Genomic DNA, 23,771 nt, shown 5'->3' on the forward strand with positions numbered 1-23,771 from the left:
GCAGAATCGACCGATGGCTCCTTTGAAAGGGTCTTAGCCTGGCTATGTCGCGGGGCTGTAGACCGAGAGGATGGATCTTGGCTAAGGCCTTTCGGCGATGCCTCGACCGGAGCCGGAGAGGGCTGAATGTTAATGATAGGCCCCGTAACTGCGGGCGGACTCGGTTCTCCACCGGAGTCGTCATCAATGGCCGCAAGGGCCTCATCGTCGTCCCCTACCTCGACGTCGTCTTGGTCGGGGACGAATTCCTCGTTTGGCTCGTCCACCTCGAAATTGGAGTCCTGCTCCGACGCCGGTTCTGACATTTCTTCGGGAACGTCCTCTTCCGCCTCTTCCTCATCTTGGAAGAGGTCCTCGTCCCCGGCATCGAAGATGTTCGCATGTGCTGGAGCCGACTGCTGGGCCGACTGCCTCGCCGCGCGTCGAAGTTTAATAGTCTTCTTCGAGCGGAACCTCGAGCAGGCGAAACATTTTGACTCGTCGTGGTCGGGGGACAAACATGTATTGCACACTGGGTGCACATCTAAGTTCGAATATTTTGAATTGCAAACGGGGCACCGCTTAAACAGGGTCCGTTCCAGGGTCCGTTCCATCGTCGATGTAGTCTGGGCCTGTGTTAGACATCTGAACCCAATGGCGGAAAAAAACAATCTGGGGATGGAGAGGATGCCCATGCGCACTGTAGTCCAGGGGAGGAGCCACCTATCTCGTGATACTTCGAAGACTCTTCCAGGACAACAATGTGCAATCATCCGGACCCAACACTAGGCGGCGATCTATGCACAGATATGAATTCAGCAGCCCTCATGCCTCGAACTTTGACATTATCGAGAACGTTTTTTAAATAACTTGAGGCAAATTTATCTTGAAATCGCGGAGTTAAATAGTGTTATGGATGTGGTTTTTGAGGTTGAAGTGTCTGGCGCAGGCTCATACTGGGTTTGTCATTTCTTCTAGCGTTTCTTCCTTTGAGCTACTCCGCTTCTTTGTACTTTTAACATATTTACAGGGGCCAGGTGTGGCTCTTGCAAATCAAAGAGACCATAATAAAGGGAAAAGATCCTTCCAGAAACTGATTGCAGGATGGTGGTTGTACTAGCTGCCTCGGAGCTGAAAACTCCCTTATACTATACTTAACTGGAGTGCCATGACCCCCAACAGCAGCCTATTTGTGTTGATTTACATGTCTGAAGAGAGGGGCCTGGTCATGAGTAAGGTGAACACACCACTCTGAGTGCCTTGGTTGTCAGCATACCCAAAACTAAGGGCAGGTGGAACTCGCGGCCAAAAAATGGCCTGCTAATGGATGACGACATGCATAAACAGGCATGATAAGCCCTTACCTCCATGTTATTCCGCTTACTGTGTCATTAAATCATAAAACACATGTTCGAGGTAATAGTGGTTGTGAAATTATCTCTCTGAAATTGTGATAAGCCCTTATCAGCAAGCATCAGATGTCTTCCAGCCTCGCCCTATCTTCAGCTTTCGCAAACACTACACGATACTTTGAACTCACTCCCTCACCTCCTAGGCCCCCCCTTCTCCAAGCTACCACTCTTTGTTCAGAATTCAGGAAAAGTACACTTTCTGAACAGAAACAGAATCCTCAGGTTTCTGCCAGGAAATAGCATATGCTCTCCTATTCTCAACGAGAAGGTGGGTAGGCATGCAGAATATGGTCATGGAACTCTTGATTTCCCAAACCGGCGTCAGACTCCTGAAAAAGCGTGCATCCTTGTGCCCAAAGCAAGCCACACCGCGTACCTCTCCACTAACACCGTTGAAGCGAGCGTACAATTTACCTGTGCCAATTTTCCTATTTAAAAACATCCTTTTTCCGCCCAAAGGGAATGGACAGTCAAGTCAATAAACAAATTACTTGAAATGTCACATATTTATTTAACAAGTTTTTATAAATGCGCTGTTACTCAAAAGTGTCCAAGTGCTGGACTCTGAGACACGACATAGGGTTAAGCATAGTTAGTAAGTAAAGAGGAAAGATGGAGGTCTGACATTTTGTCTCCAAATTTTGGTGGGAGATGGTTTCAGCACAGAAAAAGAAAACCCAGCACACCTGGTAAATTTGAATCTCGGGATCGTGCCAAAGACAGAGCAGTGGACCCTAAAGCGCAAGCAGGCGGTAAAGTTAAATAACATTGGCAACCCCAATAGGTCTCACCTATGCCAGACCTATTGGCTTTGCCAATGTGTATTAGCCATGTTGTACACCAGCGTGGCTGCTGTTCAGCATTGCTAAGTTAGTGTCATAGAGTGGTGTTTCACAGAGATGAGTGTCTTAGGATGAAATGTCAGAGTGGAGTGTAGTCGGATGTAATGTTAGTGTGGAATGTCATAGAGTGCTCTACATCACTCCACTCTGCTCTACAACACTCCAAACTGCTCTGTGACACTTCAGAGTGGATTGTCGCAGAGTGGAGTGTCGCAGAGGAGTGTTGTGGAGCAGCGTGGAGTGTCAGAGTGGTGTACAGTGGGGTGGTGTACAGTGGAGTGGCGTAGAGTGATATGGACCATTGGAGGGACATAGAGGCATATGTTATGTTATGTTAATTATTCATTTCTATAGCGCACGGCTACTCAAAAAGAGTGTCCCGGCGCTTTATTGGAGAAAGAGAAGAAACTGCGACATAACAACATAACACCAAATAAAAACTAAAAGAAATGTGAGCCAAGGATTTCAAGAGAGACCGGCTACTGAGTAAACAGCCAAGTTTTAAGGCCTTTCCTAAAAGCCAGCAAGCTAGTAGCTTCTCGCAGGGCCAGTGGCAAAGAGTTCCACAGCTGAGACGCCAGCAATCCAAAAGAGCGGCCTCCAAGGCGCGCTTTCTTTACCCGAGGGACAACAGCAAGGTGCAGGGATTCCGACCTCAGAGACCTGGTCGGATGATAAAAGACCAGTCTCTTTTGGAGGTACTTAGCTCCCCCCTTGTGAAGAGCTTTATAGGCCAAGGTCAGCGCCTTAAAGGCGATCCTCTTACGGATGGGCAGCCAATGTAAAGTTGCCAACAGGCCCGAGGCACTGGAGCGCCTACTAAGGCCAAAGATTGCCCTGGCCGCGGCGTTCTGCACCACTTGAAGCCGCTGCAGCAAGTACTCTGGAAGGCCCAGGTAAAGAATGTTGGAATAATCCAACCTGGACCCAATCAGAGCCTGGACTGTCAGCGTCCTATGTTCCACGGATAACAGAAGAAGGAACCTCCGCAGCATCCTAAGGATGCCAAAGCAGATGCCCGACACCCCCAGGATCTGGGATTTCAAGGTTAACCTGTTATCCATCTTCACCCCCAGATTCTTAGCAACCTGAGAGGAGCAAGACGGAGGGAACATATCCAGTGGCCACCAAGTCTGCCAATCTGGCTCTGTGTCACACCCAAAGAAAAGTACTTCAGACTTGTCGGAATTGCACTTAAGGCTGTTTAGAAGGAACCAATGAAATACAGCCCCAAGGCAATCCCGAATACTCTCCCCATCAAAGTCACCTCCTCTCTTACAAGAGAAGAGGAGCTGGGTGTCATCCGCGTAGGATACGATCTGGGCACTATGCGACTCCACCAACGCCGCCAGCGGGGTCATAATGATGTTAAAGAGGGTCGGGCTCAAAATGGAGCCCTGAGGGACCCCGACTCCCAGAGGCGGCATCACGGCGGAATCAGGCGGGGCCCAGATCGTTTGCCGGCGGCCGGCTAGAAAGGAGGAAAACCAATCGAACACCGTCCCCCGTAGGCCAATCTCGAAGAGTCTAGCGAGAAGACCATCATGGGGAACGGTGTCGAAAGCCGCCGACAGGTCTAACATCACCAGCATGACTTTGCCCCCAGAGTCCAGAACCCCTTTAATGGTTTCCGAAACCTCCAGGGGCGCTGTCTCAGTGCTGTGATGGGGACGAAAGCCCGATTGGGTGGCGTGCAGGATCTCATTAGATTCAAGGAAATTGGAGAGCACGCCTTGAACGTGCTTTTCCAGAATCTTCGTGAGGGCCGGCAGCAGAGAGATGGGCCTATAATTGACCGGGGCCTTCGGGTCTAGGCCAGGTTTTTTGAGCAAGGGAATAACCATCGCCTGCTTCCAGGTTTGCGGGACCACACCAAGCCTCAGCGAAAGATTTAAAAGCGGGTTAGCCAGCGGGTTGATCACCTCCGCGACTTTCGCTAGAAATTTAGCAGGGCAAGGGTCAAGGGGAGAACCCGATTTTAAATTGCCCATTAGAGCCAGGGAGTCCGGAGCAGAGATTGGAGGGAACACACTCAACGTCGCCCCTAGCCCGGCCTGTGGCTGTGTGATGATGTCAGGTTCAGTCTGACCCGCAGACACTGGTACCAGGAATGACTCCTGGATGCATTGGATCTTGCTCGTAAAGAAGTCAGCAAGGTCCGTAGCCCAGGTACCAGATGGTTTTTGGTCCGAGGTGTTAGACCAAGGGGAGGTGAATTCTCTCACGATGGAGAAGATCTCCTTGCAGGAGTTGGAAGCAGCATCAATTCTCCTGGCTAGATAAGCTTTTTTTTCCAGGCGAATGTCCCGGTGATAAGCCTTAACCACCGTTTTATAGGTCATCTTGGCAGCAGTGTCATATTGTGCCCGCCAGGCTCTTTCGGCTACCTTGCACTGCTGCCGCGTAGCCGACAGTGCAGCGGTAAACCAAGGCGCGGAGACCCGTTTCGGTGTCGGGCGAGATGTTACTTCCGGGGCAAGGTCGTTTAGCCTGTCCAAAAACCAGTCCTGCATGGTCTGCAGATCCCTGTCTAGATCACCTGAAAGGAGGCAGGGGTGGGCCACAGCTGCCTGAGCCAGCATCTCTGGGGTTACTCGGTGGAATGCCCTATGGACACGACCCTGTGGATGTGCCGGGATAGGCACTGATTTGACTATGCCCTTGATCACAAATTTGGCAAGAAAGTGGTCTGACCAAAGGACAGGAGTAATCTCTATACCCTCGAGAGGAACAGACGAGAAAACTTGGTCGAGGGTGTGCCCCTTCTCGTGCGTAGGCTCCTGAAGGTAAGGGATAAGCCCCAGCGGGGTCAGCGCCTCAGAGAGTTTGGTGGCAGCCGGGTCGGATGGATCATCCAACCGAAAGTTGAGATCGCCTGCCACGATGAAATGTTCAGCTTTCAGGGCCAGCTCCACCAGCACCAAGTCCAGATCTTCAAAGAAGGTGCCGGGTGCACCAGGTGGCCTGTATATGAGCAGTCCCTTAAAGGATTGGTGGGGCGATAGAGTGATGGAAAAGGCTAGGGTCTCCGAGCCTCGGATGTCAATAGCTGGCAGGATCGCACAGGGGGTTCCTTTCCGGACCACTAGCGCCACTCCACCTCCCCTTCCCTTGGCTCTATCCTTTCTGAAGATGTTATAATCAGGCGGGATAGCCATAGCGACGTCAGGGTTAGAAGAGTCACCCCACCATGTCTCAGTAAGCATGAGGCATAGTGGCTTCTCTATATCGAGAAGCTCATAGATGTCCTGCGCATGTTTGCATGCTGACCTGGTGTTTAATAGCATGCAACCGAAGCCCATCCTGGAGGTGTTATTGCTCGGCCGTGAGGAGAGCAAGCGGGTCGGGTACCAGCCACAACCCGGGCAACGGGATTTCCCATGATGACGACCAGGGAAAACAGTGCGACAGCCAGAGCCATGGGGATAGAAAGCGCGAAGTTCGCTAGGGGAATAGCGTAAAACGGGGGTCCCTGGGGGACACATCCCTGGTGGTAGAGTCCCACCCGCCGCTCCGCCCGCTTCCGGGACGCTGACGGGCGCAGACGGGCAGGACTCTGGCTTGACTCCGGCGAGAGTCCGGCGCTCCCGCTGCGCGTCACCGCTGCGCGCAGGTGGCGAGCATTAAGTAGGGCTCACCTGTGTTGAAAATGAGCGCTAGAGCGCTCAAAACAAGTGGCACACTCGCTCCACACCACCCCCAAGATGGCGCCCGGCGCCAAACACGAAGGCTGAGAAGAAAATGAGATAGATCCGCGAAAAGCGCGGTGGGGGGCCCGATTTAAGGTGCAAGTGAGAGGGCACACAAAGATCGTTCTAAAAACAGGGTAAATGCAATTAATACAAACAAAAATACAAAAGCGGTATTTTTAAAAATTACAGCAGCGCTGAGAATGACAATTCAGCAGAATAGCGCGCGTGCGTGCTACTACCTTTCTCCAGGCCGAGCTACTACCTAGCTCGCCTTAAGTAGGGCTCACCTGTGTTGAAAATGAGCGCTAGAGCGCTCAAAACAAGTGGCACACTCGCTCCACACCACCCCCAAGATGGCGCCCGGCGCCAAACACGAAGGCTGAAAAGAAAATGAGATAGATCCGCGAAAAGCGCGGTGGGGGGCCCGATTTAAGGTGCAAGTGAGAGGGCACACAAAGATCGTTCTAAAAACAGGGTAAATGCAATTAATACAAACAAAAATACAAAAGCGGTATTTTTAAAAATTACAGCAGCGCTGAGAATGACAATTCAGCAGAATAGCGCGCGTGCGTGCTACTACCTTTCTCCAGGCCGAGCTACTACCTAGCTCGCCTTAAGTAGGGCTCACCTGTGTTGAAAATGAGCGCTAGAGCGCTCAAAACAAGTGGCACACTCGCTCCACACCACCCCCAAGATGGCGCCCGGCGCCAAACACGAAGGCTGAGAAGAAAATGAGATAGATCCGCGAAAAGCGCGGTGGGGGGCCCGATTTAAGATGCAAGTGAGAGGGCACACAAAGATCGTTCTAAAAACAGGGTAAATGCAATTAATACAAACAAAAATACAAAAGCGGTATTTTTAAAAATTACAGCAGCGCTGAGAATGACAATTCAGCAGAATAGCGCGCGTGCGTGCTACTACCTTTCTCCAGGCCGAGCTACTACCTAGCTCGCCTTAAGTAGGGCTCACCTGTGTTGAAAATGAGCGCTAGAGTGCTCAAAACAAGTGGCACACTCGCTCCACACCACCCCCAAGATGGCGCCCGGCGCCAAACACGAAGGCTGAGAAGAAAATGAGATAGATCCGCGAAAAGCGCGGTGGGGGGCCCGATTTAAGGTGCAAGTGAGAGGGCACACGAAGATCGTTCTAAAAACAGGGTAAATGCAATTAATACAAACAAAAATACAAAAGCGGTATTTTTAAAAATTACAGCCGCGCTGAGAATGACAATTCAGCAGAATAGCGCGCGTGCGTGCTACTACCTTTCTCCAGGCCGAGCTACTACCTAGCTCGCCTTAAGTAGGGCTCACCTGTGTTGAAAATGAGCGCTAGAGCGCTCAAAACAAGTGGCACACTCGCTCCACACCACCCCCAAGATGGCGCCCGGCGCCAAACACGAAGGCTGAGAAGAAAATGAGATAGATCCGCGAAAAGCGCGGTGGGGGGCCCGATTTAAGGTGCAAGTGAGAGGGCACACAAAGATCGTTCTAAAAACAGGGTAAATGCAATTAATACAAACAAAAATACAAAAGCGGTATTTTTAAAAATTACAGCAGCGCTGAGAATGACAATTCAGCAGAATAGCGCGCGTGCGTGCTACTACCTTTCTCCAGAGGGGCTGCCCTGGCACGTCTCTTCAGGAAGGGCTCAGCAGCAGAAATACCAGGTACCATGAGCTGTGGATGCTTTCGCAGCAGTTCAAACTCACCGCCTGCGTTCGGACGAGTCGCCAGTTCTGTGACAGTCGCTAACAAGTCCCCGGACAGCTCGGGACATCCAAACCTAGTATAGTGTGTCAGAGTGAGGCAGCATAAAGTGTCGTAGAGTAGTGCATCGTAGAGTGGTGTATGGTGAAGTAAAGTGGCATGTGGTGGAACAGAGGGAGTTGCGTGGAGTAGAGTGTCGTAGATTGGGTGCCGTAGAGTGGAGCAGAGTAGAGTGGAGTGGGCTGGTATAATGTGGAGTAAAGCGGCATGGACTAGCGCAGAGGGATTTGCGAAGAGCATAGTAGTGTAGAGTAGAGCGGAGTTGAGTTGTGTAAGGCATGGAGGGCCAGAGAGCAGTGTGGAGTAGTGTGTCGTAAAGTGGTGTTGAGGGAGTTGCATTAAGTAGAGTAGTAGAGTGTTGTAGAGTGGAGTAGCACAGAGAAGAGTAGAGTGGACATGCATAGAGTGAAGTAGTGTGCTGCAAAGAGGAGTAGACTGGAGTTCAGTGGCGTAAACTGGACTGGCGTGAAGAGGAGTAGGGTGTCGTAGAGTAGAATGGCGTGTAGTGAAGTAGAGTGGAGTGTTGTAGAGTAGCCTAGCGAGGAGTAGAGTGGACTGGAGTAGAGTGGCATAGACTGGTGTGGCGTACAGTGGAGTAAAGTAGCGTGGAGTGGCAAAGAGGGAGTTGTACAGAGTGGAGTAGTCTGTCAAACAGTGGAGTAGAGTGTTGCAGAGTGGAGTAGAGGGGTGTAGGCTGGAGTACAGTGGCGTAGACTGGTGTGGCGTGAAGTCGAGTAGGGTGGCGTACAGTAGTGGAGCAAAGTAGAATAGCATATAGTGAAGTAGAATGGAGTGTCGTGGAGTGTCAGAGTAGCCTAGAGTGAAGAGGCATAAAGTGGAGTAGAGTTAAGAAAAGGGGTGTAGAGTAGAGTGTTGTTGAGTGGAATAGAGTATCATACAGTGGAGGCGCGTAGAGAGGAGGGGCGTAGAGTAAAGTGCTGCAGAGTGGAGGAGCATAGCGTAGAGCGCAGTAAAGTGTCAAAGTGGAGTGTCGTAAAGTGACGTAGTAAGGAGTGGCATAGAGTTCAGTGACACAGTGGCACAGAGAAGAGTGGAGTGAAGTAGAGTGTAATACAGTGGAGTGTCATCATTGGTGTAGTATAGAGTAAAGTGTAGTGGATCAGTAAATATAGTGAACAGTAGTATGCCTCTTCCAATATAGATGGTCATGACAAGTGTCATTCTGGGGAGGGTCATGTTGTGGAGTGGCATAGAGTGAATTAGTGTGGCATAGAGAGATGTGTCAGAGTGGTGGAAAGTGGTGCAGAGTGGCATTGAGTGGAGTAAAGTGGTGTAGAGTAAAGTGGTGTAGAGTAAAGTGGCGCAGACTGGCATAAAGTGGAGTGTCGTGGAGTAGAGTGGCATTGTGTCGTTGGAGTGGTGTAGACTCGGCTATGCGTGGCGTGGTAGCACACTTCCATTACAGACCTCACATTTTTAATTGAAACGAGCATTAAATTTGCACAGGCATACAGTTTTACTGATAAAACTATACAGCGCACAAACAATAATGTGGGGAAACTGCATCACTTGATATATTGATTTGTTTGATCGTATTAAAATATTAGTTTCCAGCACACTTCTGAATTACCAAAAATGTGCTTAATTTGTGCTTTCCTAATTATGACATATTCAGAAATATTTGGACAGTTCATTTACAGCCAGTTCAATTTTGCTGTGTTCTAGAAAAAAATCCTTTTCTTTCACACACCCAGTTTGTCACATATATCCTCTTACTTCGAAGTTAGGGAAAGAAAGTAAACCCCACCCTCACTCCGGAGACAAAGCCCAACATTTGATCTCGGTCTTTTAATGCACAGCAAATGAGACAACATATGAACATAATTTAAAGGCCTGCTTACAGAAAACGAGCACTCATGGAAGAATATAAGGAGCGAGTCAGAGAGGGTCCAAATAGGCTATGCTCCACGAGAGGGACAAAGACATACTGGACACCCTAAAACAAAGCCAGCAAAGCAAACAGAAAGCATGCAAAGGTGAGTAACAAACCACAAACCCAACGGCAAGCAACAGGCAGAATGCATTCCTAAGTCAGTTTCAGAATGTCCCCGAGAAGTCTATAGCACCGCTGTCTGGTAAACTTCGACCTAAATGTTAGATCAGAGTTGCAGATGACCGGTTTATTTTTCATGTTGGACGAGGATTGTAAACTCCGTCAATAAGGATGGAGGTCGGACAACGTACGAGAGAAAACTTCAAATGTTTGACACACGGCATAATAGGACTAAGTACAGATAACATAGACAGCAGCATACTAGGGACAGATGAACCAATATGAAATTACTTATGAGACTGAGACGTAAGTACCATCAAACATCCAAGTCATATTAATTTTAAACTTGATTTCATTTGCAGGAGTCAGATCTTGTTCTACTACTAGACCTGCTCTCTCACCGCCATAATCACGTTTTCAGAAACTGATGACATTTCCAGGCACCTAGTTGAAAGTCTTAGTTTTAGATGCCCGAATGTTCACTGTTCCCTCTAGTGCTAATGCGTACAAGGAGGCTGGTCAGTGCGTGACACTAGAGTATTATTCAGTGTGACGATATAGAGTGAAAAATCAGTGGCTATGCTGCTCAGGTTGGTGAAGCCCATTGGTGGCAGACTCTTGCACTCGAGGTTTTAGGTTGCTCTTTTAGTTTTACCCCCATGCAGCTTGCGCAGACAGCACAGACTTAGCCCACCCACATCCCAGGAGAAACGGGTATTGCTGCTTCAACCAAAAATAGGCACCACACTGAAGGACATCATTATCGGTGCAAGAATTAAGATCCACTTAGTTAAAACGCCAGTAAAGACAAGGGAAGCGCGGAATGGGCTGCAGCCTATCAAGTAAGGATTTAAGTATCCCAAAACAGAGGGCCCGAAATAGTCCAGGAAAAGTATACTGAAGCAGAACCGCTAACATCAATCAGAATAAGGGGTGTTACTGAACTGTAAGAATGACCACTACAGAGCCCAGGTTAAGGTGAAAAAATATTGTTAAAGTAGCCAACTTAGGGGGTCTTAAGGGACTCGGGAGCTAAGTACCTGCAAGGCTCAACAATAAATGGAGTAATATTTAATATTATTTTTTCTTGGTCAACACAGGCAGCACCTAGAACACTCCAGGATTCAAATGTATAAAAAACACCATTCTGTCAATGGTGGTGTCATTTCTAGCCTTTTCACATTTTTTAAATCCCTCATTCAAGCAACTTAACCTTAAACAACCTTAATTATCTGGCTGCTTGCAGCGTGAGGCATCACTAATAAATACAATGCTAAGTATAACGCTTTTCTCAACTCAACAAAATGATATTTCTGCAAAATTGGATTTTTGGTACTTGAGTAAGATCTATATAAAAACGTTCCTGTATTTACAAAACTCTATTTAACCTCTGACCATCTATATTGGAACAGGAATACTACTGTTGACTATATTTACTGATCATACATATTATACATACTACACACACACACACAAGTTATTGTAATCTCAATTGTGAACTGGTATGCACAGACAACTTCTTCTATAGAAACTATACCTACCGCCAAACTCCACTTTCAAAACCTGAACATATGACTTGCCACTATTTCATGTACAAAATATGAAGGCAGAGCATCTCCCCACTTCTGAGACCCAGGAGATTAATAAAACAAAAAAATGACAATAAAACTATTTCTTATAATTGTATTTTTCCCTGGTTGAGTCAAGTGGCCAGAGTCTAGGACAGGACGGGGCCGTCATCTATGACGGCAGCAGGCTGAGCAGGGAGGATAGTCGCGCACTGTAAGTGTGCATGGTGGTTTGGCCGCGCATCTTAGGATGGCCAAACCGATATGCGCAGTAACATTTCTCCAATGCAGCTATATTGTACAGCCGGTTGGGAGAAAAGGCACCGGCCCATGACTCTGAGCGAGCGTCAGTACTGGCCTCTCAGACCAATCCAAAAGCTGCTCTCATGAATGAGAACAGTGTGTGGATTGGGTGGGGAACCTGTGCATTGCGTGATCGTGGAAGAAGATGGGCTCCGGCAGCGACAGGTAAGTCCTTTTTAATGTAAGTTTTATTCCCTATCTCCCTGCCCCCTAATATAGTGTTAAAACCAAAATCCTAGGGCAGGCAAAGCAGGGTGGGTGGGATGTTGTTCTCTCCTGTTCTGAGCCTGGCCATCAGATTTATGGGCTTGCAAAGAAAGCAGCACTCTCTGCAGATGTCAGAGGACCACAGGTGAGGTAGAACATGCTTCCGCACAAGCGGACACCCAGAGCAGCATGAAGAACCGTGAAAGAAAAAAAAACAGGCTGAAAAAAGAGACACTTCTATCCATGTTGCATTAAACCCAAGAAGACGCCCACATCTAGCTCCAGAGAAGCAGCTACCACTGCCAGGAGGGCTGCTTGGTGTACCTTGAGGGGCAGAGTAGGGTGCTGGAGCGAAGGGGTTTGGGAAAAACCCCTCAGGCCCTCCTCACCTGAAACGTTTGGAATGGTGCTTGCAGTGGAGAGATGCCCAAATGCAGGGCATCAGCCAACCACAGCCCCAGGAATGGGTGGGGATCATCAAAGTGTAGGGATAGAGACCCTATAAGTGAGCTGCCTCGTTTAGCTAATGGAAAGCTTGCTAGCCACTGCTAATTCAACCAGGTAAGTTGAAGAACACTGTACTATATACTATACAGTCACTATACAGACTGTAAAGAAATTGGATATCGCGTGACCCGAACTGAACTTTTGGATTAAAAGTGGACTATAACTACATCTGTGTTTACATTATTGATTTTGGACTTCTATCTGAGTGCTCGGATTAGAGTTTGTTTGCCAGTCTGTGCCACTTTACTTTCAGTGTAGGAATGGAGGTGTCTGCAGGTAGCATAAGGAAAATGTTTAAAGTAGACCATGTAGGATAATATATCTCCATAAAGGCCTATCTAAGATGGTAACAAACATTTGAAACATAGAAATTAAAAGCACAGTTGACTGAGGTGACCCAAAAATCCGACGAAGAACCTTCAGTTTCATTGGTGTGGGTAGTAACTTGTCTTACATCAAAAGTGTACACCCGAATATATCACAGTGTTACAACAACTACCATGTAAGTCAGATCAGGACAACCTGAGGCCTGAAAGACTGACCACCAAACATTGCTAAAAAGACTTTGAAAAAAGCCCAGTTTTCAGCACTCATCAAAATTTGAGTAGACATTTGAGTTTGAAGAAATATAGACAAGCTATGTAAGTGATTCAGAGAACGTTTAGCCCCCAAAAGATGACCAAAGTGTATGACTAGAAATGCAGCATACAAATCTCCTAGATAAGAGATTCTGTTCAGGGTTGACCAAGCAAAGGGCATTAAATATAATCCTCTGTTTGACAGGAGGCTAATGCATAGATATAATGTAAGCACAAAGACACAAAGCGTTTAAGATTGCACAGCTGGAATAGGAATGAATTGCCTAGCAAATTGACAAGCTTTTGCAGGAAAGGAGTGGATCCATTTTAATGCACAGGTTCTTGACACCCAGCAGGAGCCGGCTTCTCTCGTAAGCATGGAGGACAAAAAGGCAACTTCTAGATAGGTAAGTATCTAAAAAGAGCCGGGATTTCAGTTTTACTTTCATTAAGCGTGAGTTTGTTCAAATACATACAAGCTTGGACTCTTTAAAAGCAAGTAAACAAGCAATTGTCTCTGAATAAAGTTTCCATCGATATTCAACATTACCTAAGCATCAACTACCAAGAGACCATAAATGTGGATAATAATGGCCAAATAAAGTCTAATGCTGCTCTCCTATCTTTGATTTTAAACTTGAGGTGATCAGCAAACTGTTTACATTTTGCCATGGTATTGGCTTCTGCAGAAGAAGAAGGTGCTTTGTCAATTCTCGTAGAGTGGCAAAAATAGGTTTTACAAACATTAGGGGAAATAACATTTTCATCAGCATAATATTGGGCTTTCGCAAATGTAACCACCTTTTTGTAATTATTGCAGATTTCCTATTCAAAGGAGAAAGGTTCACAACATGCTTGCTCCAAGTGCTTGAATTTTAGGTGCAGTTTATGGAGCTCTTTTTTGAACGAGGATTACAAGGGCTTGCTTTATTACAACGAATAGTTTGGTAAACATGAAAGAACATCTAAAAATCATACTTAGTTTTTCATTATACAAATGTAACAAGTTCTTAGGATCTAAGACAGGGTGAACTACAGAACTGAGCAAAGACTATGACTCACATATTGAAATGAATTAATAAATGCCACAGTTGCCATGGGAGGGTCTCCTTGCTACTTTATCAGACTACACTACTCTTTTCCATTTACAACTTTAACCAATGACTCCCTATTCGCCTCAAAGGCAAAGGCTCAACACACCAGTTAAAAGGGACTTCATAAAGGTCAGATCAAGGAATAACCAATGGTGAAAGACTTTAGTATCAGCACATGCAAGATCTAGAGTGTGGCCACTACAATGAGCAGCACTACAGTCAGCAATGGAAATATTCAACAGGAGATCTCTAAATATTGACGGAGTCAGATTAGAGGGGATTTCAAAACGCACACATAAGTATTGATTACGTTTTAACTGAGGAAAGGTTTGTTAGATGGATGGCAACTATATAACTGCATTCAGGGGTTGAGGACGGTGGTAACACAGAAGAATATATTGTTCTTGAAATGCCTTATGTGTACCTCGAACTGACAGAGTTTCCAAACTAGGTTGCATGACATCAAAGAGCCTTAAGTATTTTAAAGACTATTAATAAATAATAATAAAAACTTCCACCCCACTTGCCATCATGGAAATGTGACACAATGGCATACCTCCGTGGCACTAGATCTTGGTACAACTAGAACAACAGTTACACAATCCTCAGTAAGCCATGTTTCGGTCCAGCAAGTATTATCTACAGCATGTTCTAAAATAATGTGAATGTTTAGGCACTTCTTCACTGCTGATCGGACATTAATCAACTTGCCAGATACAGATTTTGCGGGGGGGGGGGGGAGGGGGGAGCAGGTTTGTTACAAACATTTAAGGCTCTATTTAGAGTTCCCTGTTAATCCAACTGGGATATCTCAGGGTCGGATTTAATGATATTGGGTCATACCATCCCCTGAGATCAAAGGGTCCACAGGTTGTTTTCTTGAAAACGGGGAATAACGTGGAATCTTGAATACCAGATCCAAATCTGCCTGTTTTCCAAAGATGCTACCATCTATAATATAGTCTGCGGTGTAAGTTTTTTTGCAAAAACTCACATGATATGCTAACTCATAAGATATACCTTTTTAAATTAACCACGTTGCAAGTAATCATTGTTCTTCAACTATTTGATGTTACAAGCTTCCCTGTTAAATGATTAGGATGATTAACACGTTACGAAACTATGTGCAAACTATTACGTTTCCATCTAAAGAAAACTTTGAGACATATGCTCAAAAAGATTAATTACTGAATTGAACTCGGTGACAATACTATGGTTGGGAAACCGAGTATGTTGAATACCAGGTCAAGTGTGCCCTGTGGTGTGTTTGCAGAGATAAATATGAGAAGAATAAATGTACTTTATCTATGTTCATGTTAGGGTGGTAGACCAATTTAGATTGCTTGACCCTGGTCTTTGTTGGATTTAAATTTTGACTGCTTGTTTTGGACCGGCGCCCTTCGACAATTACTGCAAATATGGACTCCGACATGAACTAAAGATTAAACCATGAATTTTCCACTAAATGCTTTCTGCACATTTCATTTTGTTTTGATTACAAAACAGTTGTACTGTAAAAATCTCTTAATCTCTATTGTTGTTGAAGTGGCACTTCCAACACTTATCTGATATGGAGGCACTACATAAAAACATAAAATAAACAAACAAACATTTTGTTTGTAAAACTTGAAACGTCATCGAATTTAATCCTAGTCAAATTCAGAGGTAGGAAAAGTCAAACTTGTTCAAATAGAAAAGTATTTAACGTTTTTTAAACAAGTGCTATTTTTGTTTGTCGTAGAACCGGCGATTAGGAGCATCCTTTATTCCTCTCCATTGAAAACATGCAGATGTTGTTTTGTCTTGCTGTCCCTTGGCTGTGACCGTCTTGAGTTCGCTGGTCTGATGATGGGGCTTGGAAGGCCTGACACAAGTTGTGTGGACCAGTGCCTCTAGGGACTTTCTACTTCACTCCATCTTGGTGGTGTTCTCTGCTGTTTTACCGAGGCTACTATTATTGAAAAAGAAATGGAAGGCCTCAAACTGAACTATTAGTGTATTGTGATTTTGGCTTTATGTAAGGGTACAGTGTGTGAGAATAATACAGACTTCTGCCTTATGGTGAGCGCACAGACTTTTAACTACTTCTTAATTTCATCCTGTCAACTTATCTTGGACACCAAGATAAGATATTCACACAAGAAAACGAAGATCTAAACTGCCTCAAAACGGGCATAGAGGATTATAAAAAAAAGAAAACTTTCATATATGAAACTTGCTGTGGACAGAGTAAATTTAAAGATATTTTAGCACTGACATAGCGGGACTAACAGTTCAGTTTTTAAATAAGATCTAGGTTTCCGTGATGAGCCACTTTTATTAGTGACTATATGCCAAGCCAAATCAACAATTGCAAACATGATATATCTCAGAACTGATGGTAGGAATGCAGTATGTACAAATCATGAAACAACCTGTGTGACAGCTGCAGAGGCAAGCAGAAAAAGACAACAAAGAGTGCCATACTGTTTTAGAAAGCAAGTCCCGGATATGCTGGAAACTGGAACGGATAGCCACGTAAAACCAGCAAGCAAGCATCACTCGCTGCTACTCATCCCCATGTCTCATCTACTTGGAACCACTAACCAGGCAGTACAGCGCAGCTCAATGACAAACATATACAACTGGTACCGTTACCATAGATTCTCAAACATTTAAGGCTCCATTTAGAGTTCCCTGTTAATCCCATTTGGATATCTCCGGGTCGGACTTAATGATATTGGGCAGTTTATTCACAGTATAATGAAAAATACTGCAGAGAGACACGTTTCTAGTAAAGGCTGTAACTAGCACAGCAGCATCAGTAAAGTCAGATTATCTCAACAGTTTCATTTACAATGTTAAAACACACAGATAGTCACTTAGAACAGTAGATGGCTGACCTGCATACGAATAAGATGGGGAAATCTGCAGCGGGTAGTGTTGAATTTTGCCAACATTCTGTTCATCACTCTCCGTTGTCACTTCTACAACTTGGCAAACATCTGGAGGGTTCGTCACAATCATTTGTTCCTCCATGTGTTCACTGCCTACAACTTGATCAGAAAAACACATCAATTTAATACCTCCTCATCAACTCCCCCATGTGTACTGTTGTAGACAGGTCTGCAATAGAAACTGATCAACAAACACGGCTCATGCACAGTTTGAAATTCTTTGGCACACCAATTATAAAACACTTTTACAAAAGTGAACAAGTTTCTCTCCATTGCTTCGCTTTCTGAAGTTGATTTGCATTAGTTTTAGGTTGCTATTGCAACAGCACCAAAGAGTAAGCATGGAATACTCATACAGCCAGTGTGAGGAAATGCAAGACATAGGTGTGCAAGAAGTGGATGGAGAGATGATTCAAGATCACATTTACAATCTAGAGCAGAGAGTCCTTAATAGCTGAGAGAGAAAGGTAACGCTCACCCCTGCTGGCTGATTAGCTGCAACTTGGAATACACAAGGATAGATGTATCGTCAGATTCTTATTGAACTGCAGGAGAGATGAGGTATGAGAATGTTCTGGGCGGGTAGGGGAAGAGTCTGTTGGTTTTGTTTGCGTGGCCGTGTCGACATATAAAAACAGCCTACAATTAATATTTTTTAATTTGAGACATTGCTTTAAAGCCACTGAAAGAGTCCCAGTACCAGGGTCATGTCATATTTCCCCTGACTTTTGTGATTAGCATGGTAGCCATATGCTGCCTGCTTTGTAAGCGCTAGACTACAGGTTTTGGCAGACCGCAGTACAGATCATGTGTTCTGTTGGTTTGAGATGTTGCATTTATTCTGTCAAGCAGTAAGGGAAAAGAGTAGCAAACTTTGTTTATTCTTTGTATGAGGTGCAGCACGTTTTACAAATGTTGTGAACTTGACCTTGTAGCCAGTTTGACTGTATTTTTTAGGTCAGTTTTATACAGTACAAACATGGCCCGAAGGTATTGGAGCGCTTTACATGAGCACTAGTTACATTATACAAGGACACTTCTTTTTGTAGTCACGGGGGCAGGGGGCTGATTATGTTATTTGCCCAGCATCTCAGGATGTTGAGCCGACGTTGAGACTCAAACCTGGTTCCATAGCTTCAAAAGTCGGCAGCTCTGGCCGTTACACCCCATCCTGGTATTCCTACAGTCCTGATGACGCAGACAGCAGTACCAACAATGCTTTTCATTTGTTCTAAACAAATCTGGGCAATGTGATGCCTCCATCCAGATGGGAGAGGGTCAAGGCTTTCATAGAGGTTCTCAAATCTCCTCAAGGAGTCATTGTGTGACTTGCGTAGGACAGAGTTGATATCCAACTGTCTTGTGTTTGCTTTGAGATATGAGTTTACAAGGATTTGGTTGAGTCAATGATGTATCCAACAGCAAAACCCGCTCTCTATGGCAAAAGGTGTCGTGTGTAGATCACTTATATATCCTACTCTACGACGTATGTGCATTACTTTCAATTTTAGCAAAACAAACCTAATTCCTTTTTTATGGTTATTTGCAGCACTTCCATGCCATTTCACTTTGGTAAAAAAAACTCTTATCCACTGACAGTCCCTCTAATAAAAGATTGATACTGAGTAGCTGCTATATCTGTTTTCAAATCCACCCTTCCACCTAAAGTAGTGGTGACACAATTTATAAAAAAAATGTGTGAAAAGACAAAGTGACACCTCACGGGCAAACCACCAAAGGGGCAACTGGCAGGTACTCACCAGATAAGCCCACTGCTCTCATCATCGGTAGTCACTTTGTTTAAAGTAAATGAGTGTCCAGAAAAAGAACAATAGAAGACCGTGCAAGTGCAAAAGAGTGATCAAGAACTACACTCTATGATAGTGACGAAGAAAAAAGTTTAAAATTGACAGGCACACCTTACACGCGATAACTTTATTCTTCACTAAGGGTGAACTGTCAAATTAAAAATGTGAACAGGTAGCTAATTATGCATTCCCGTTTTCACATACCAACATGTTTCATTGCCTATAATTTCCTGCAAATTCTTCAGGGCTAGACAACTCGTCACAGCACGGAAGGAAGTTGGACACATCAACCTAGAAGGACTGTCAATGAAAAAAGAAAATACACCATTGTGTCACAATGGAAATCGCCTGTTCGCTCCCAAGATTAGCTCCAAAATAAAAACACATTTTAATAGTTCTGGACCAAAAAATAAAATTTTAAATGTACCCGGATTAAGCTTTGGTTTCTCATACCAGCCTCTGGTCTTCACAGCTCCTAAAGTGAGCCCTAATTTTCAATTGCCCTCTGATCGTTATATCAATCTGCAACAAAGGGACAAGAAAGAGAGACACACGCTGTAATGTACCCCCTCTATTAACTCCAACAGAATTTGCACTGGGGTGAAGAAGTCCCTATCTGTCTGTAGGCAGTTTTAACATGTTTCGTTGATGTCTCATTAACAGCCAATTTGCTGTATCTCTTCATCAAACTCTGGAAACCATCTGTGAATATCTGTAATCAATCATGCTTTTTTATTGCATAAGACGTCCACAATAAAACAAGAGCCCACAGGAGGACATTCATCCCAGCACATGTAATTGCCCCATAATTACTACATGATGCGGCACACTCTTTCAACATCACTTCTTAGCATGGACACCTATCGCGTGTCTGAAAGCCAAATTCTCACTCTCACATCGAGCCTTCCACAACAGAGGCTATTCGCAAATTTCTTGCCCCCCTACTCCTCACCAATACGGGACTCATTAGGCGTGACGTCTCATCCTGTCTGCGGCCGCTGTACTCGTACGATCTTTAAACAATGTTTCCTCATAAGCGTGGTCACGTTTAAAACGTGACTCGCGTCGATTCCGGTAGCCATCTTAAAACGGGATGCATAATTTTATTTCCCGAATATCGTTACATAACATTTTGCCTGCATCCACACTCCTTATTAAAACTGGATACTACACAGACGGCCTCTAAATCAATATTGCCGCAAACCTCATCAGATCACAAAACGGGATTAATTATGGAAAAAGGGGGTGCAGTCACGTGGAACACGTGATCAGCGTCTCCCGCGGCTGCCATCTTAAACCGGGGCATAGTATTATTACAATAGGAGAAATACTACTAACCGGTACTGATCTTCTAGTACCCTAGAACGTACCCAACTAATTATGAGGCTCGAAAAATGATCAGTTGAAAGTTAATTCTAAATTCGTAAACTCATGTATTAAAAAACGGGTGGATATTAGGACACTATAAAATAGGTGCCACAGATTCTATAGTGCACCAAGGCGCTAAAGCCACCCAACTCATTTGTTGTCATTCTTCCCGGGGCTTTAGCTACACAACACCTCAGCTATTTAAATAGCGCGCCAGAGGCAAGCCCGTCTGCGCCCGTCCGCGTCATGACGGGCCCAGGAGCCAGGACCCCTGCCCAACACTATATCTATCCCTGTGAGTCACTTCTGGCATTAAAAACTGGCGACTAGGTATTAGAGAGCACCATGCTAGCCAGGCTACGAGAAGAGTCACTACTGAGGGGAGTGCAAGGATCCACACTGGCTCAGAAACAGTCCCTTACAAATACGATCCAGGGTCTTAATGTAGCTGTGCTCAATACACGCTCTCTACAAAAACACCATCCTGAAGTATTCTCTCTCCTCCTTGAAGGGGATATTGACATCTTAGCCCTTACAGAAACCTGGTTGGGGGCTTCATCTACCCCTGACATTCTGGCTGCATTACCGCTAGAATTTGATGCGGTATGGTACAACCGACCCGGGGATTTCAGAGGTGGGGGAGTTGCAATCTTATTTAAAAAGACTCTCATGGTGACCCAAATTGTCGCAGAAAATTGTGACAGGGCAGAGCTTCTGGGAATACAAATTTCCCTGAAATCCTCCTGCATTATGTTGCTAGTAGTGTATCGCCCACCTAAAGGCTCCCCAGATTTCAATGAAGCTTTTCTGGTGCTTTTACCAGATCTTGGATCAAGATATAAACATCTCCTGGTGGTAGGGGATTTTAACTATCACTGGGATAAGTCACCCAGTCATACCATCAACAATCTTGATGGTATGACCTTTGACTGTGAACGAGAATTTCTCGTCACCATCAATATAGAGTCTCTCTATACCTGTATCCCCCAGGATGCTACGCTGGTGGCAGCAGCGCGTGCACTGGGGGAACCTGAATGGTTCTATGATGTACCCCAAACATTTGTGATGCATTGTGTTGAGTTAGCCCTTAAGAGGAACTATTTTAGTTACAAAGATCAGCTTTATCTTCAAACCACAGGGACATCTATGTGTGCTACTATGGCACCCAGCCTGGCATGTATCTACGTAGGGCAATTTGAAGAGCACGTCGTCTATTCAACCATCAATCCTTTCCAGAGAAACGTACGTATCTGGAACAGGTATATAGACGACGTGCTCTGTATTTGGAATGGTACCGAAGAGGCACTACTGCAATTCTTTGATTCACGTGGTCCTATAGTAAGGACACAGCAGTCTATTTGGATCTGATCATTGAGGCTAAGGATGGAGCCATCATCACATGTGTACATCAGAAGCCCACTGATAGGAATTCCCTCCTCCTTTATGACTCATATGACCCAAGGTCCTTACGGGATAACCTCCCGGTAGGCCAGTTTTTGCGATACAGGAGGGATTGTTCAAGTAAAATGTATATGGAACAATCGTAAGGGCTAGCGATGAAGCTAGAACAAAGGATATCCCTTGAAAACGATTAAACAAGCTAAGAAGCATGCCCTTAACACTCCACGAAGTGCCTTGTTGGAGAGAAATGTTAAAAAGAAAGATGACTGTGTTCCAGTTGTAATGACATATGATCCTTTGTCCACAAGAATTAGACAATCTATTCGAAAACATTGGTCTTTGCTTTCATGTAAAGATTTTGTTATGCCACCCCGAGGTTTGCATTTAAAACATCGAGCAATCTCAGAGATAAATTAGTGCATACAAGGGGACCACTTTCTTTTTTTTTTTTTTTAAGATTTTTAAAAAAAATTATTATTTAATTTTATTTTTTTAAATATTTTTTTATTTTCTTTTGTTTTTTCCGTTCATTACAATGCAGCATTTACAGTACAGGATTTTCACGCCATTATACATACATATACTGTAAAGGGGACCACTTTCAATGACAACAAGTACAACGACTATTCCTAAGGGTCATTTACCATGTGGTACATGTTCGGTGTGCCCTTTAACCACAAAGACAACAAGTGTAACTCTAAACTCAGAGAAGGAGTGGTTCTTGAATCACTTTAGCAATTGTAATACCACTAATGTGGTTTACAGATTGCGTTGTGAGTGTGGCCTCCAATATATAGGGTTGACGTCAAGAAAAGTAAAGACAAGAATCCAAGAACATCCGATAACGATTAGATCTGGGAAATTGACAACTAAACTGGTCCAGCATTGCCACATTACAAAAAATTGTTTCACCTGGGTGGTCCTAGAAAAAGTAGTAGGTAACCCACAAAACGCAGAAAGGATCCTTTGTTCTAAAGAAGCAAAATCGATCTACAAAGAAAAAAGTGACCAGCAGGGTCTGAATGAGATTATTGAATGGAACAAGATAGCATGCTGCTGATATACACATGTATTCCATATGATTGCCCCTCTGGCGTCAGTCAAGGTGGCTTCAGTATGCCCCCTATTGTGGTAATTCTGTCCCGAGAGGTATATCTGAGTAACATTTTAATTAATCTCTGGAAATGATTGGATTGTTACCTTTATACTAAATTCACATGGTAAATATGGGTGCCCTCACTACCTGTGGAGAAATAGAGGGACGGTATATGGGTGTGTATCCCTAGAGTCAATCACTCCTTGGAGAGAAAGAGAGGGGCATTATGGTGGTCTGGATTGTTTCAGTAAGATTACACCTATTTAAATAGCTGAGGTGTTGTGTAGCTAAAGCCCCAGGAAGAATGACAACAAATGAGTTGAGTGGCTTTAGCGCCTTGGTGCACTATAGAATCTGTGGCACCGATTTTATAGTGTCCTAATATCCACCCGTTTTTTAATACATGGGTTTAAGAATTTAGAATTCACTTTCAACTGATCATTATTCGAGCCTCATAATTAGTTGGATACGTTCTAGGGTACTAGAAGATCAGTACCGGTTGGTAGTATTTCTTCTATTGTGATAATACTATGCCCCGGTTTAAGATGGAAGCCACGGGAGACGTGATCACGTGTTCTACGTGACCGCGCCCCCTTTTTTCCCCATAATTAATCCCGTTTTGTGATCTGATTAGGTTTGCGGCAATATTGATTTAGAGGCTGCCTGTGTAGTATCCAGTTTTAATAAGGAGTGTGGTTGCAGGCAAAATGTTATGTAACGATATTCGGGAAAAAATATTATGCATCCCGCTTTAAGATGGCTACCGGAATCGACGCAGGTCACATTTTACAAGTGACCACGCTTATGAGGAAACATTGTTTAAAGATCGGACGAGTACAGCAGCCGCAGACAGGATGAGACGTTGCGCCTTACGAGTCCCGTATTGGTGAGGAGTAGGGGGGCAAGAAATATGCGAATAGCCTCGGTTGTGGAAGGCTCGATGTGAGTGTGAATTTGGCTTTCAGACACACAATAGGTGTCCATGCTAAGAAGTGATGTTGAAAGAGTGTGCCGCATCATGCAGTAATTACGGGGCAATTATATGTGCTGGGATGAAAGTCCTCCTGTTGGCTCTTGTGTTATTGTGGACGTCTTATGCAATAAAAAAGCATGATTGATTACAGATATTCACAGATGGTTTCCAGAGTTTGATGAAGAGATACAGCAAATTGGTTGTTAATGAGACATCAAAGAAACATG

The 23,771-nt window shown here is 44.7% G+C and overlaps 1 protein-coding gene across 1 annotated transcript in view; it reads right to left on the bottom strand.

Moving 5' to 3' along the window:
- The window catches only part of IRF2 (interferon regulatory factor 2), a 351,614-nt gene that overhangs the window by 64,550 nt on the left and 263,293 nt on the right, over positions 1 to 23,771 (bottom strand). The window contains exon 7 of the mRNA XM_086962480.1: positions 16,845 to 16,997. Coding sequence (XP_086818606.1) covers positions 16,845 to 16,997 — 153 coding nt within the window. The remainder of the gene's footprint in view (positions 1 to 16,844; positions 16,998 to 23,771) is intronic.

Source organism: Lissotriton vulgaris, chromosome 3_1, assembly GCF_964263255.1.
Source record: "Lissotriton vulgaris chromosome 3_1, aLisVul1.2, whole genome shotgun sequence".
Taxonomy (NCBI): Eukaryota; Metazoa; Chordata; class Amphibia; order Caudata; family Salamandridae; genus Lissotriton; species Lissotriton vulgaris.